Raw genomic sequence first — 13,183 nt, 5'->3', positions numbered from 1 at the left:
CTTTCACATGTATTTTCATAATTTGGCGCTGGTTCAGAACTGTGGGCACCTCAAGTGAGCTCACAGCAAAGTGGGATGCGCCTGCCTCCCCAGTCTGTCCTCATGGACTCATTCCATTCCTAGTGCCCTTTATTTTCTGAGCCAGAGTGACTGACTTGATCTATGCTTGTTCCTCTGTAAAATTCCTGAGGGCTGTTCTGACTGGTTCTAGGAGTTTTTTCCTTCGTGTGCACAGCTCTGTAATTTAGGTGTCTAATAACAAACTCCTTTGTTTTTGCTTATAGTGGGGTCTCCCACAAAGGCAGGCGGCAGGGTTGTTTACATTTTTATGTAATGTGGTCCACTCTGGCCTCCTGGCCTCCATCCTTTGTGCATGTTGTGTCTCTCTCTTTAAATTCAAGGAGAGCCATAGATTTTGATCTGAAGAAACCTATGAGTATGGGGCAATGTAAGAAAAACAGGTTTTTGGATCAGGTTGGGTAAATTTTGCTTTGGAGTAGCTTTGCATTAAAATGTGTACAGTGGAGTAGAGATGAATAATGTCTCCTCTTGGTAGGTTCAGGTAGGTTGGCTGTGCCATGAACTAGAATTTTTTTTTTTTTTGCCTTGTTTTCCAGGTGCTGTGAAAATTAACTATTAGTATAACTACTAAAGGTCAGTGGGAGGTGAAATTAACTAAGATCATGTCAGAAAGAGTTGCATTTGCTGCAAACCGGAAGTGAATTGGATAGTTTTTTCTCTTGTCTGTAGTTCCGCTTGTAAGAGCTGGACTGCAGGGGTGCGACCTGACCCCTCCTGTATTGCCGATGTGTGTGCAGAGGAGGCCAAGAAGGAGATTGGGATTACAAAATCAGAATTTCCTGGAGGGCTTGGTTTTGCGACACTTCAGGGAAGTGACGAGAGACTTGTCAGAGGACAGAGGTTGGAAAAGCTAGTTTATGGCCTTCGGTCTTCAGGGATCCTCTTGATAGTGTCTCTCCACAGGTGTGCGTCTCATCAAGGTTTGTTTCCCCACCCCCACCCCAGGGGCAGGATGGAAGGCCGGTGGCGCAGGAGCAGTAACAAATGCTTCCCAGAATCCTTGTTTACGCTGGGTGGTGAGCACTATTGTGGGTCTCCTGCTGTGGGTACACTGCTAGAGACTTCTTTGACCTGTCACGCTCCAGGTGAGCCTTGTGAATTGTTGAGCTACTGTGAACACCTCTGCTACTTGGGCCAGCAGCTGCTACCTGCTGGCTCCTCTATCCATTTCCTATTGAATTGACCCACAGAGGATTCTTTGTATTTCCTTAGAGGGTTGCTGGACTGGAAAATTGCATATGCACTGAAGGCTTGTGTTTCCAGGAAGGTGGAAAGATTGGCAGCCATTTGTCTTCTTGTGAATTGGCTGTCGTGTGACTCCTTTTGCTTCTCGTTTCTGGTCTTGACACTGCTGAAGAGTCACCTCTTTGGCCTAGGTTTCCATCAGTGAGCCTGATCAAGCCAAGACACAAGTCCCAGCAGGTTCCCTGTAGCACCGACCAAAGAAAACAGCAACGGGGAACAGGAGAAGTGGGTTTATTCTAGGGTAACATTGGAGAGCTCAGTAAGGAGGGAATTCTAGATCCCTGGCTTCTGCTGGAGGTTTCTATTCTGAATTTACTGGTTTAAGGTTTTCTGGTTGGAAGCAACAGAACTTAATTTTGACTCGTACGAGCAGAAAGGATTTATTGGAAGGATATGGGATGGCTCACAGACTGGGAAGAAAAGCTGTGGAGCCTCATCTTCAGAAAGTGCTGGTGTCAGAGGAGCCGTGATCCTAGGAGCGGGAACCTCTTGGGGTTGAATAAGCACCACCACATCCAGTTCCTGCTGCTGTCTGTTCAGAAGTCAAAGTCCAGGGACAAAGGCCCAGCCGGCCTGGTGTGGGTCAGGGAGTGGCACCTTGACTGACAGTCTGTCCAGGCCCAATCCTGTGGAGGGAGGTGGTTCCCTTGTGCCAGAAAGAAGACAGCTGCTGGGCAGGCAGCAACAGGATTGTGTCCCAGGAACAACTGCCTCACCAAGAGCAGCAGCTTCCACCTAATGATGCAGCCACAGTGAATTTGTTTTCTGTCGGGAGCCTGGGTCTTTTGGTGTTTTTATGTTAAAGGCTGACTCCACTGAACATTTTTTTTTTTTTTTTTTTTTTTTTGAGAGAGCGAGTGCACAAGTGGGGAGGGGTAGAGAGAGAGGGAGAAAGAGAATCCCAAGCAGGCTCTGCACATTCAGCGCAGAGCCTGATGCAGGGCTCAAACAAACCGTGAGATCATGACCTGAGGCAAAACCAAGAGTGGGACGCTTAACTGACTGAGCCACCAAGGTGCCCCTCCACTGAACATTCTTTACCAGTGGAACACTGTGCAAGAATGTGTTTTCTGAGGGGCCACCCCTGTGTGAAGTTTTCCCCCAAGGATTTCTGTCGATCTGCCTGTGCCTAGAGAAAGGTGGGGAGGGTGTCCAGAACACCCCTCTGTCAGAGGGCAGCTAAAGGTGATATCTGTTACTCAGCTGTGCTTTCTTGTGCCCCCTGTGAGAACAATGCCCTGTCTGGGGAGTGGTCTTTTTTTTTTTTTTTTTTTTTTTTTCAAGAGAGAGGGGGCACACATGCGTGTGTGCGCATGTGAACAGGGGAGGGGTAGAGGGAGAGAGAATCCCAAATGGGCTCTACACTTAACTCGGGGGCTTGATCCCACAACCCTGGGATCATGACCATAGCCGAAATCAAGAGTCAGACACTCAACTTGACTGAGCCACCCACCCAGGAGCCCCTGGGGAGTGGTCTTTTAGAAATTCCTTCTATGGAAGAGGGTTGAGAGTTTGTTATCAGAACTAGAGGGGCAGTCTTTTGGCCTCTTTAGTTAGACTGACTTAGAAACTGCCCACAGTCACTAAGAGCTGACCAGGGGTGGGTGGGTGGGTGTGTGTGTGTGTGTGTGTGTGCGCGCGTGCACGTGTGTGTTGGGATTGATGTCTCCAGATTTTGCATGTGGGCATCCTGAAACATGTCTCCACCCACGTCACAGCTGCCTCCCCCAGCAGCCCTAGTGTGCAGAACCAGTACTAGCTGTTAATGTTGACTTTTCTCCCTTGCCAGGTATCTGCAGATGGTGTCCATTGTCAGTGCTGTCCAGCGTGCACCAGGCTGATCCATGGTCACTTTCCGGGATGGCAACAAGGTGACTTCAGCTGAGGATGACCCTGACTGAAAGGCTGCGTGAGAAGATATCTCAGGCCTTCTACAACCATGGGCTGCTCTGTGCATCCTACCCCATCCCTATCATCCTCTTCACGGGGCTCTGCATCTTAGCCTGCTGGTATGTTTCTGAGTTGTCCTGGATATGTTGGGCCAGTGTGTTGGGACAGTAGGTTTCCTAATTCTGACTGCTCGGTAGCCCTTGGACTGTGTATACTTTTTATACACTGACTGGCGGCTGGTTGAAGCTGCTGGGTGGAGAGCTCTAGTCCTGGGGTATTTAGCCACTAGACTGAAACAGTCCAGTCTGGCCCTGACGTAGGGATTCTCCAGATTTGTTCAAAATTATTTCAGAATAATGTTTAAATGCTTTTAAGAAACCGCAAGATGATTGAAAGGCATGATTTTTTAATTTTCCTTCTCAACAGTGACAGTTTCATTTTGGTACATTTTGGTACCTGGTTGAGAGCAGGAGCATTTGAGTGTGTTGCAAAACCAAGTCCATTTGAACAATTTCTTGGACACCCTTGTTCAGGCTCACCCAGAGACTTGGTTCTGTGCTCTCCAGTCATTTTCTTGTGGCCACGAGGAGCCTCTTTCTGATCTCTTGCTGATTCTCAGGGCCAGCTGTGGTCACCAAGGACTGTTGTGGTAGCTGCCTTCCATCCACATCTGTCTTTCTATCACGGGGCCTCACAGAAGCTGAAGGCTGTGGCTTATAAAAGGATAGGCTCGGTGTAAGAAGATATCTGATGGCCTTTTTGGCTCCAAAACACTGACAGCCATGAAAAGAGCCAACTGTATGATCCTTGCCTCTGGAAAGAATTCTGGTTTCCATATTCATTGTACATCTGACATTTGTTAGATGTAGTCATTGCTGTGCTGGAAGGAGGGTGGCTCAGGACTGAGCTCACTGTTCAGTTTGTTAATGATCCCAAGCTCTTTTCTAATTACGACTAAGAAAGATGAGCATCTTTCATTGAGAATTTCCTGCTGGGTGCTTCATAATAACCTTGGGAAGCGGTCCAGTTATATTTCCATTTAACCAAAGTGAGGTCGAGGATTGAAGACTTGGATGGTGTACACAGTTAATAAGCAGGGACACTGGGATTTAAATCTAGGCCTAGGGATTCTGGTGCCAGCACTATGACACTCTCTCACCCTGACTGTCCTCGCTGTGGATGTGTATTTATACTGACGTTTAAATTTTGTTAGATTGTGTTGTAGAGGATACTCCTACATCCTATAGGAGATAAATTAGTAGAACATAGCTCTTGTTTTTTCCTCTAGGCTAATTATTTCTTTCAGAATCTCTTTCAAGATCATACTTTTCAAAAATCGTCTCTCTCCTTCAAAATCATACTTTCCCAGGCTTGGCCTATGTGATAAATCCATGGCTCTTAAACCTGAGCTAGCAACAGAATCACCTGGACGGCATGCTAAACACAGATTGCTGAGCACCACCCTAGAATTTCCATTCATCAGGTGTGGGATGAGCCCAAGAATTTACATCTCTAACAAGTTCCCAGGCCTGGGGACCATGTGCTGAGAACCACTAGACTGTGTCTTTCTTGAAAATTTCTCTGAAGTTCTATCACCTTTCAGTGAAAAGAGTTTTCTCTTTTATTCTGATTCTTGGAGCAGCAGTGTGTGGGGACACTCATGGTTATTATCACTGATGTTGCCTTCTGTTGAGGGTGGTAGAACTTAGCTTCCCCTCCACTAAGTTCTCAGCTCCTCGATGGCCTCTTTACACATGCCTCAGCACATGGGAACATGGTAAGAAATACTTGATGGATGAGTACATTGGATTAAACTTGTCTGCTCGGTGAGCAGTTTGAGTTGAGGAGGTGGTAGTTGTGATTCCCCTTCCACAAACACAACTGTGGCTACGGGAAACGGAAAGTATGTTTCCTCTTTACTGTTCATCTTCTGGGTATTGGGTGTAGCCAGCTGAGACCAGGCAGCTTCCTGGACAGGGAATGTAGGATATGTGTAGCAGCTGCTTGGGTGCAGTTGGGCCTTATCTTTGAATGAATAATTTGATATTACACAAATGTTTCAGAAACAGACAGTCCTTGGATTTATGATATGAGGGCCTCTGGTATGAAAACCTTAGGAGACAGCTGACATGTCAAGTTTGGAGAACTCCCTCTTGACTCATGGTGAATTAGAATAGGATGGAAAGTTGGGGAAGAGGCAGATGTGATGAAAACAATATTTAACAACCAGTACAGCCCAGATGCAGCCAAGCCTGCCTTATATTTCACAGGTGCTTCTGGCTGAACATCAGTCTAGAGGAAGAGGTGGGTGGTGAGGCTCAGGGTAGGACTAGGCTGATGGGAAGGAAAGGCAGACTGATCTTCGTTGACCTCCGGCTTTGTAGGTCCTTTGATGCTTTTCCTTTCACACACACACTGTTCCATTTGGTGCCTGACATCCTTGGAGGGGGTGGTTGTGTCCTAGATTTTTTTTTAAGGGTGATTAAACTAGTGTGGAGAGCTGGTAAGTGGTAAATATTATGACTGGCAGGTCCCTGTGGAAAGCCCTGTGCTTTCTCTACTTCACCCGTGAAGTTTGATATCACGTTTGATATCATATCAAAACGTGATATGAACGTTTTGAAGAATACTATTTGGTGCTGATAGCTTTCATTGCAAGATGTTTGCTCTCTGAACAAGAAGCCTGAGAGAGATGGTCTCAGTTGCAGTGGGCCAGGATTAGGGCCTGGCAGGATCTGCCTAGACAGAGAACAGTCTTTTTGAGGCAGTAGCCCTATATAACAGAAGTTGGGGAGAGAGCACAAAGTTGGGTTTTCTCAATAAAGATGGCTTAAAAAAACAAAAGATGGCCATAATAAATGCCAAGCACTATGCCAGACCAGTGATGCACACATCATTCCTCTCAGAAGTGCACAGTTGTGGGTCCAAGACATTGGATATTGTGCCCAGCAGATGTGACCTGGCCTTGGGGCAAAGGGAGACAATGTCAGGGAGGCTTCTTTGGAGGAGAGCCTCTGAGCTGAACCCTGCAGGAAGAGTAAGTGGTGTCTTCGTCTTCATCATTTAAGGTCAACAGTCAGCTCGTTCAGCAAATGGGCAGGGAAGGGAGTATCCCGGCAAGCCCCTCCAAGAACCTGCTACCTCCTCTGGTCCCGCCCTCTGACGGCACCACAGTTTCCTCATGTCTTTGCAGTCCAAAGTTTTTCTTTGAAGAGAAAAATCAGCCTTGTACTCTCCCATTCTTAGCGCTGTGTACTTACTTTCTCAAACCAACATCTTTGTCGAGTTATCGCAAAAGAGTTTTTTAACAACTTTTCTTAAAATCTGATTGGCTTAGGAAACATTTTCCAAGGCTAGATGAAGTCTGTTAGCCTCCAAAAATGATAAAGTTTGTATCAGAGAATCCACGGGTTGTGGGTCTTTTGGGGCAGGAGATGAGATGTTGTGGACTCAGGGCACAAGCCTCTGTGTCCTCTTCTGACCCGGGAACCTTCCCTCTGCAGAGCAGGTTCCTGCTTCTGTTCAGAGCCTCGGGTTGCCTGCAGAAAACAGAGTGTGAGTAATAGCATTTAGTAATTTCATTAGATACCTAGATTCTGTTTAGTTGCTCATCTTGTATTGTTCCTGGAATGAGACCCTTGTGTAGCTTGAACTCAAAGGGCCCCTGCACTTGATGTCCTTGTTCAGATCTGGCAGCCACCTGAGCTGTAGACCCCATTCTTCAGCACTGGACCACCCTGGGAACAGTGAATGCTTTTTCCTCCAGGAAAATCTGATGAAACTTGCAGCATGTAGACACTGGCAAGAGGTGTCTTCACATTTCCTAGAGGTTAGGCCATCAGGACCTGAGGGTGTGGCCCAGCAGCAGCCCAGCAAGGCAGAGGGCGCCGTTGCTCCCATTGCGCCCTGGGATGTGGTGGGTGCACTGTTGGGTGAAGAGAGAGTGCTCGAGCGCCAGGCTAGCGGACTGCCTGTGTGCAGAGCAGAGGTCAACGTGAGGGTCATTGGGTCACTTGTTGATCCTACAGCCTGCTGCTCATGGCTAGAGATGGTGATTTTCATTTGGAGAGCAAGTTAAATCATAGAGAGGCCATTCTAAACCTCATGAAGGACGGTAATCTTGCAAACTATGTGGGTATTCCAGAGCAGGCTTGGCCCCTTTCCTCGTCCATTTTCTCTGACAGAATGCAGTACCTTTGAGCTGGGGCTGCACATCTGTTGCATGGTCTCTGTCCACCTCTCCCCCCATCTCCCCACATCTCAAGTTTCCCCAGATCACCATGAGTCCTTGGGAAGTGTGCATACAGGGGCCTGTATTAAAGGTTCCTTCTTTCTACGCCCATGTGGTCACTGTAGACACGTTTATATTCTCTTTGTGATCAAGAAAGAAATCTAAGTAACTGAAGCCTTATGTGCAGTTGTGCTTTGGAGAGCCAGCTGGGTAGCTGAGAATGAGTCCCAGAGCACCCCTCGTCTCTGCCCTGAAGCCTGCACTTGAGAGCCCAAGGGACCAGCTCCTGCAGCTGCTCCAGGATGCTGACCTGTTCAGCATGCCAGAACCAGAGCTTCCCCCCAGCAGAGGTTAACTCCTGGCCTCACAAACAAGCTCTGGAAAAGTTCTGAAATGCCTGTGGGAGATCAAAGACTCCTTTACCACCCCAAATTTCCTCAAGCAGGAAAGGGCAGGAGGTCTCAGAAATACCGCCTTCTAGTCTTTTGCTACCCCACCTCTAGCCCTGTACTGTTCTCCCCTGAGAGGGGAAGAGAGAAAACATCTCCCACCCTGATGCCTCCAGATAAGTGCCTTATGCAACATCTCTGAGTGTCATTTCTGAGGCTGATGTTTCCATCTGTCTTCGGCATCTCCTGAACCTCCATCCTAGATGACTGGGAGTGAGGAAGAGTTGAGACTAGAGCCAGTAGCATCCGTGTAATTGTGGGATGCAGGGCAACAGGACAGCGCACAGCAGCTTGGTCAAGAAGCAGGGGAAAGGACCATTAAAGGTCCTAAATATACTTGCATGGGAGTGGTTGAAAGGTCCCCCCTCCCCATCCAAAAGCCCACCCTGGCCCAGGGGATGGCCATCGCCTCACCCTGCCCCAAGACACAACGGGATGTGTACCTCTGACCCCAAGCCCCCTTGTTTTTATATTCAGGCCCCTGCCAGGGTGGCAACAAAAGGGATATATGGACAAGAAGGGCAGGGCCAGGTCCTGGGATGTGAGAGGGCAGAGGAGCTGGTGGTCAAGAACCTGTCCCAGGGAGGAGGGACCATGGGTGAGCCTACAGTCCATACCCTCAGCACATGCTGTGCTGTGATGGACTTCACTTCAAAAGCAAGTTTAAAGATAAATTTATTAAGAATTTCCATACCGATGAAGACATCCAGATGGCAAACAAACACATGAAAAGATGTTCAACATCGCTCATCATCAGGGAAATAAAAATCAAAACCACAATGAGATACCACCTCGTACTGGTCAGAGTGGCTAAAATGAACAACTCTGGAAACAACAGATGTTGACCAGGATGTGGAGACAGGGGAACCCTCTTGCACTGTTGGTGGGAATGCAAACTGGTACAGCCACTCTGGAAAACAGGAGATTTCTCGAAAAATTAAAAATAGAATTACCCTGTGACCCAGCAATTGCACTACTAGGAATTTATCTGAAGGATACAAAAATACTGATTTGAAAGGGCACATGCACCCCAATGTTTATAGCAGCACTATCAACAATAGCCAAATTATGTATATATAATGGAATACTACTCAGAGATGAAAAAGAATGAAATCTTGCCATTTGCACCAACGTGGATGGAACTGGAGGGTAGTATGCTAAGCGAAATAAGAGAAAGACAGATATCACATGATTTTACTCATATGTGGAATTTGAGAAATTTAACAGGATCATAGGGGAAGGTAAGGAAAAATAAGATAAAAACAGAGGAAGGCAAACCATAAGAGACTCTTAAATACAGAGAACAAAGTGAGGGTTGATGGGCATGGTGGGTGGGGAAAATGGGTGATGGGCATTAAGGAGGGCACTTGTTGGGATGAACACTGGGTCTTACGTGTAAGAGATGAATCACTGGATTCTACTCCTGAAGCCAAGACTACACTGTATGTTAACTAACTTGAGAATAAAATAAATAAGTAAGTAAATAAATAAGAATTTCCATAGAGCTACTGCAGAGCAGAGCATTAAACCCCAAGCGCTGAGACCTTCTGAGCGCGGGGTCCTGTGCAGCCATATGGGTTATGAAGCCAGCCTCGAGCGTGGAACATCTGGTAGATAAATAATCCTGAACATTTCCTGAACATCTTTTATGTGACTGATATTGGGGATGCAGAAATTAAAATGGCATGGACCCTCCCTGTACATTTCTTATATTAATCATGCAGATGAGAAGTCTCTAGGATCAGTGTTTGCAGGGTGCCATGGAGAACAGAAGACATGTGCCTACCTGCCTGGGATGGGAGGAATACAAAGGCTGTGTTGCCCAGAAGGACAAGCAGGAATTTGGCTGGCCTTGGGGAGAGCAAGGGGAGCATTTCGTTTTGGGCTCCCCTGAGACAAGGATTTGAGTACATACATGTAGCTAATGTGTAAAATGAAGTGAGCACTGGTAGGAAGGTGGAAAAGTGAAATAGGAAGGAGCATCATCCAGCAACTTACCACCACAGGAAGCTGTGTAATCTCACTGGGGAACGCTGAGAAATGGTGCAGGATGTCCACCTCAGAGCTCGTCACCTGGGTGTGGGGGAGCCAGACTGTGCCAGGGTCAGCAGACTCTTTCCCTACAGGGCCAGTTGGTAAGGCCACATACGGTCTCTGTCACGTAGTTTTGTTTTGTTTTTTTAGTAACCCTGTAAATGTGTAAAAACCATTCTTAGCTCACAGGTCACACAGAAACAGGCCAGGGGCTGTAGTTTCCCAACCCCTGATCTACACAACATCAGCCACTGGTTGAGGGCTGCCTCCAGCCAGCATCAGTTCCCACCGCTTGGGCAGAGAGGCCTCCAGCGGCAACAGAACAGTCTCAAGCGAGAGAGATGCAGATGCTAACAGTTGGAAGTTGAGCCAGCATGCCCAGAAGTAAGACTAGAAGGGAGAAGGGGAGGGCAGCAGCCTCTGGGGATGTGTTGGGCGGCCAGATGTGGGGAGCAGGCCATACAGGCGTGGTAGCAGGTGGTGTGTGGGCTGGGTGGGGGGGAGATTGGAGATTTTAGTTCCATATTTGATTAAGAGATAAGTGATTTCAGGGGTAGAAGCGGAGAGTCTAGCTGGGCTAGTGCATTCATTGTTCTAGGTGAGAGTTGATTGTTGCTTAGTCTAAGCTGAAGGTCTGGAGGTGGTGAGATGTGGTGGTGTCTGGATATATTTTGAAGGTGGAGCCTTCAGGATTGTCTGAAGACCAGATGTGAAATATGAGAAAAAGAGGATCAAGATCAAAGTGCTTGGCCTGAGCAGCTGGATGGGTGGAGCTGAGACAGGAAAAGCAGGGGAGGTTTTGGAGACCTGGTTCATTTCCTTTGCCCCTGTAAGATCAGGCCAAGCCAAGATATAATCTGGTCTTAGAAACGAGTTTTGCGGAAGCAACATGGGGGTGGTTGTAGAAATCTCCAGACAGTTTCTTTCTTTAAATGTCTTTCTTTAAATGTCTGTTTTCCAACCTTGGAAAAGTGAGTGTTTTTACTTTTGAAAATTGCCTGACAGTTTTCTTCCAAGTTTTCCTTTTGGCTAGAATTTGGTAGCTGTGGATGATGATTATTCCCTTGCGTTTTGCAATTTTGTAGACTCTTTTTCTTGCGTGTTTTTCTTTTGCCTATGTTAAAAGGAATGTGTGGATGTTTCAGTTTTTTAACAAGACAGAAATGCAATACACAGTATTAGAGTGTGATGGTAAGAGCACAGACTCTGATGCCTGTGCTGACATCCTGGTTTTGTCACCTTCTGGTGAGGATATAGCTTCTGCATGTCACACTGGGTTGTGCTGAGGCTTAAATGAGCAGATAGATGGAAGGCACTTGGATCGGTGCCTGACACATAGTAGGTGCTCAGTGAGAGGAACCATGACTAGTATAGAGACAGAGACAGGCAGGTCCGTTGCCAACGGTAAGAACCATGTTGGGGTGAGTATAGGGTCCTTTGGTAGCTCACAGAAGGAGGGGCCCCAACCCAGATTTGGGGAAAGATTTCCTACAGCAAGTGGTACTGCAAGTGAGGCCGCCAAGGTGAGTTATCTAGGAGAAGAATAGGCAAGTGTGTTCCAGCAGGGGCAGAGCCTCAGAAGCAAGAGAGCAGTTGTGTGACTCCGAGGCAAGGTTGGGGAATGGCTGGGAGCCTTTTGAAGAACTTCAAGGCCTGTAGACTTCATCCTGAGAAAGCTGGATGCTCTGGAGTGTGCTGCCCTTCTTTTTCTTCCTGCTGCCATGTTTAGACTCCTGGAATTCACAGATATTTTTTAATTCACAGTTTGAGAAGCAGGCTGCCTTTGGTTCAGTGTGTTTTGGGCAGCTGTGGTATGGAAAGTGAATGTAGATGTAGAGTGTACTGCCTGCTTTCATCTTGTAGTGAAGCTAAAGCTCCATCATTCTTAGCTCTGGGCCCCGAGACTCCTCTCCACATTCAGAGCCCAGAGGTTAGTCTGTGTTGTGCAGGGCTTTCCAAAGCAGAACCTTAGCTGAATCTCCAGAAACAGCCTTTGACGCCTGTCTCCAAACAGCTGAACCTTGGCTTTTGGAAGCATCGAGAGAGGAGCAAGTGTTCATGTACAAGGGAGTCTCCATGTGATTGACAGCTGATTTCTCCTCAGAAACCATGGAGGCCAGAAGGCAATGAGAAAACGTTTTAAATTTTGAATGAAAAAAATCAAGTATCCTATATTCTACAAAACTAGACTTCAGTAATGAAGGAGAAATAGAGATATCCATATAAACAAAAGCTGAGTGGGCCTGCACTACAGGAAACACTAAAAGCAAGTCCTTCAGGCTGAAGTGAAGGGATACTAGACAATAATTTGAAACCATAAATAAAAGTAACACTAGTAAATATAACCAGACTTTTATATTTTTGGTTTGGTTTGTAACGTCTGTCTTTTATGATTTAAAAGGCAGGGGCACTGAATAGTAATTTTAGATCTGTAGTGATGGGCATACAATGTATAAATCGTAATCTGTGGCAATAACAATATAGAAGGGAAGAAACAGATATATAGCAAAGTGTTTAGACACTATGGAAACTAAGCTTCTCAGACTGGATAATTTCAGCTGTCTTATTTTCAAGGTCACTGATCTTTCTCCTGCCTGCTCACATCTGCAGAACCCCTCTTTAACAACGCTATTCAATCTGGGTTGTTGTAAGTTGTTAATAATAATTGTAATCCCTATGGTAACCAAACAGTAACTTGAAAATACAGAAAATGAAAGAAGGGAGTCAAAGTGGCACATAAACAAATTAGCCAAATACAAAAAAGGGCAGCAATTGGAGGAATTGAGGAACAAAAGTCATACAAGACATAAAATGGCACAAGTAAACCCTTCCTTGTTAGTAATCACATAAAATGGGAGTGGATTTAACTCTTCTATTAAGAGAGACATTGGGGTTGCTTGGGTGGTTTGGTTAAGTGTCTGGCTCTTGATTTCAGCTCAGGTCATGAACTTACGGTTGGTGCGATCGAGCCTCGCACTGGGTTCTGCGCTGACAGTGCTGTCTGCAGAGCCTCTTTGGGATTCCGCTCCTTCTCTCTCTCTGCCCCTCCCCCACTGGCACGCTTGTACATGCGCCGTCTTTCAAAAAATAAACATTAAAAAAAATAAGAGGGGCGCCTGGGTGGCTCAATCCGTTAAGCGTCTGACTTCAGCCCAGGTCGTGATCTCACGGTCCGTGAGTTCGAGCCCCGCATCGGGCTCTGGGCTAATGGCTCAGAGCCCGGAGCCTGCTTCGGATTCTGTGTCTCCCTCTC

At 46.8% G+C, this 13,183-nt stretch overlaps 1 protein-coding gene across 5 annotated transcripts in view; it reads left to right on the top strand.

Annotated features, from left to right (window-relative positions):
- The window catches only part of SCAP (SREBF chaperone), a 73,345-nt gene that overhangs the window by 33,445 nt on the left and 26,717 nt on the right, over positions 1–13,183 (top strand). For 2 of the 5 annotated variants that reach the window (XM_060630893.3, XM_060630894.3), the window contains exon 2: positions 3,116–3,335. In XM_060630893.3, coding sequence (XP_060486876.1) covers positions 3,214–3,335 — 122 coding nt within the window. In that variant the 5' untranslated portion in view covers positions 3,116–3,213. Of the gene's footprint in view, positions 1–817; positions 1,002–1,077; positions 1,167–3,115; positions 3,336–13,183 lie in introns of those variants that run through there. The other 3 variants (XM_060630895.3, XM_060630896.3, XM_060630897.3) reach the window with 3 other exon arrangements.

The sequence above is a fragment of the Panthera onca genome, chromosome A2 (assembly GCF_046562875.1).
Source record: "Panthera onca isolate mPanOnc1 chromosome A2, mPanOnc1 haplotype 2, whole genome shotgun sequence".
In the NCBI taxonomy this organism is placed as follows: Eukaryota; Metazoa; Chordata; class Mammalia; order Carnivora; family Felidae; genus Panthera; species Panthera onca.
This window is presented reverse-complemented; position numbering and strand designations above follow the sequence as displayed.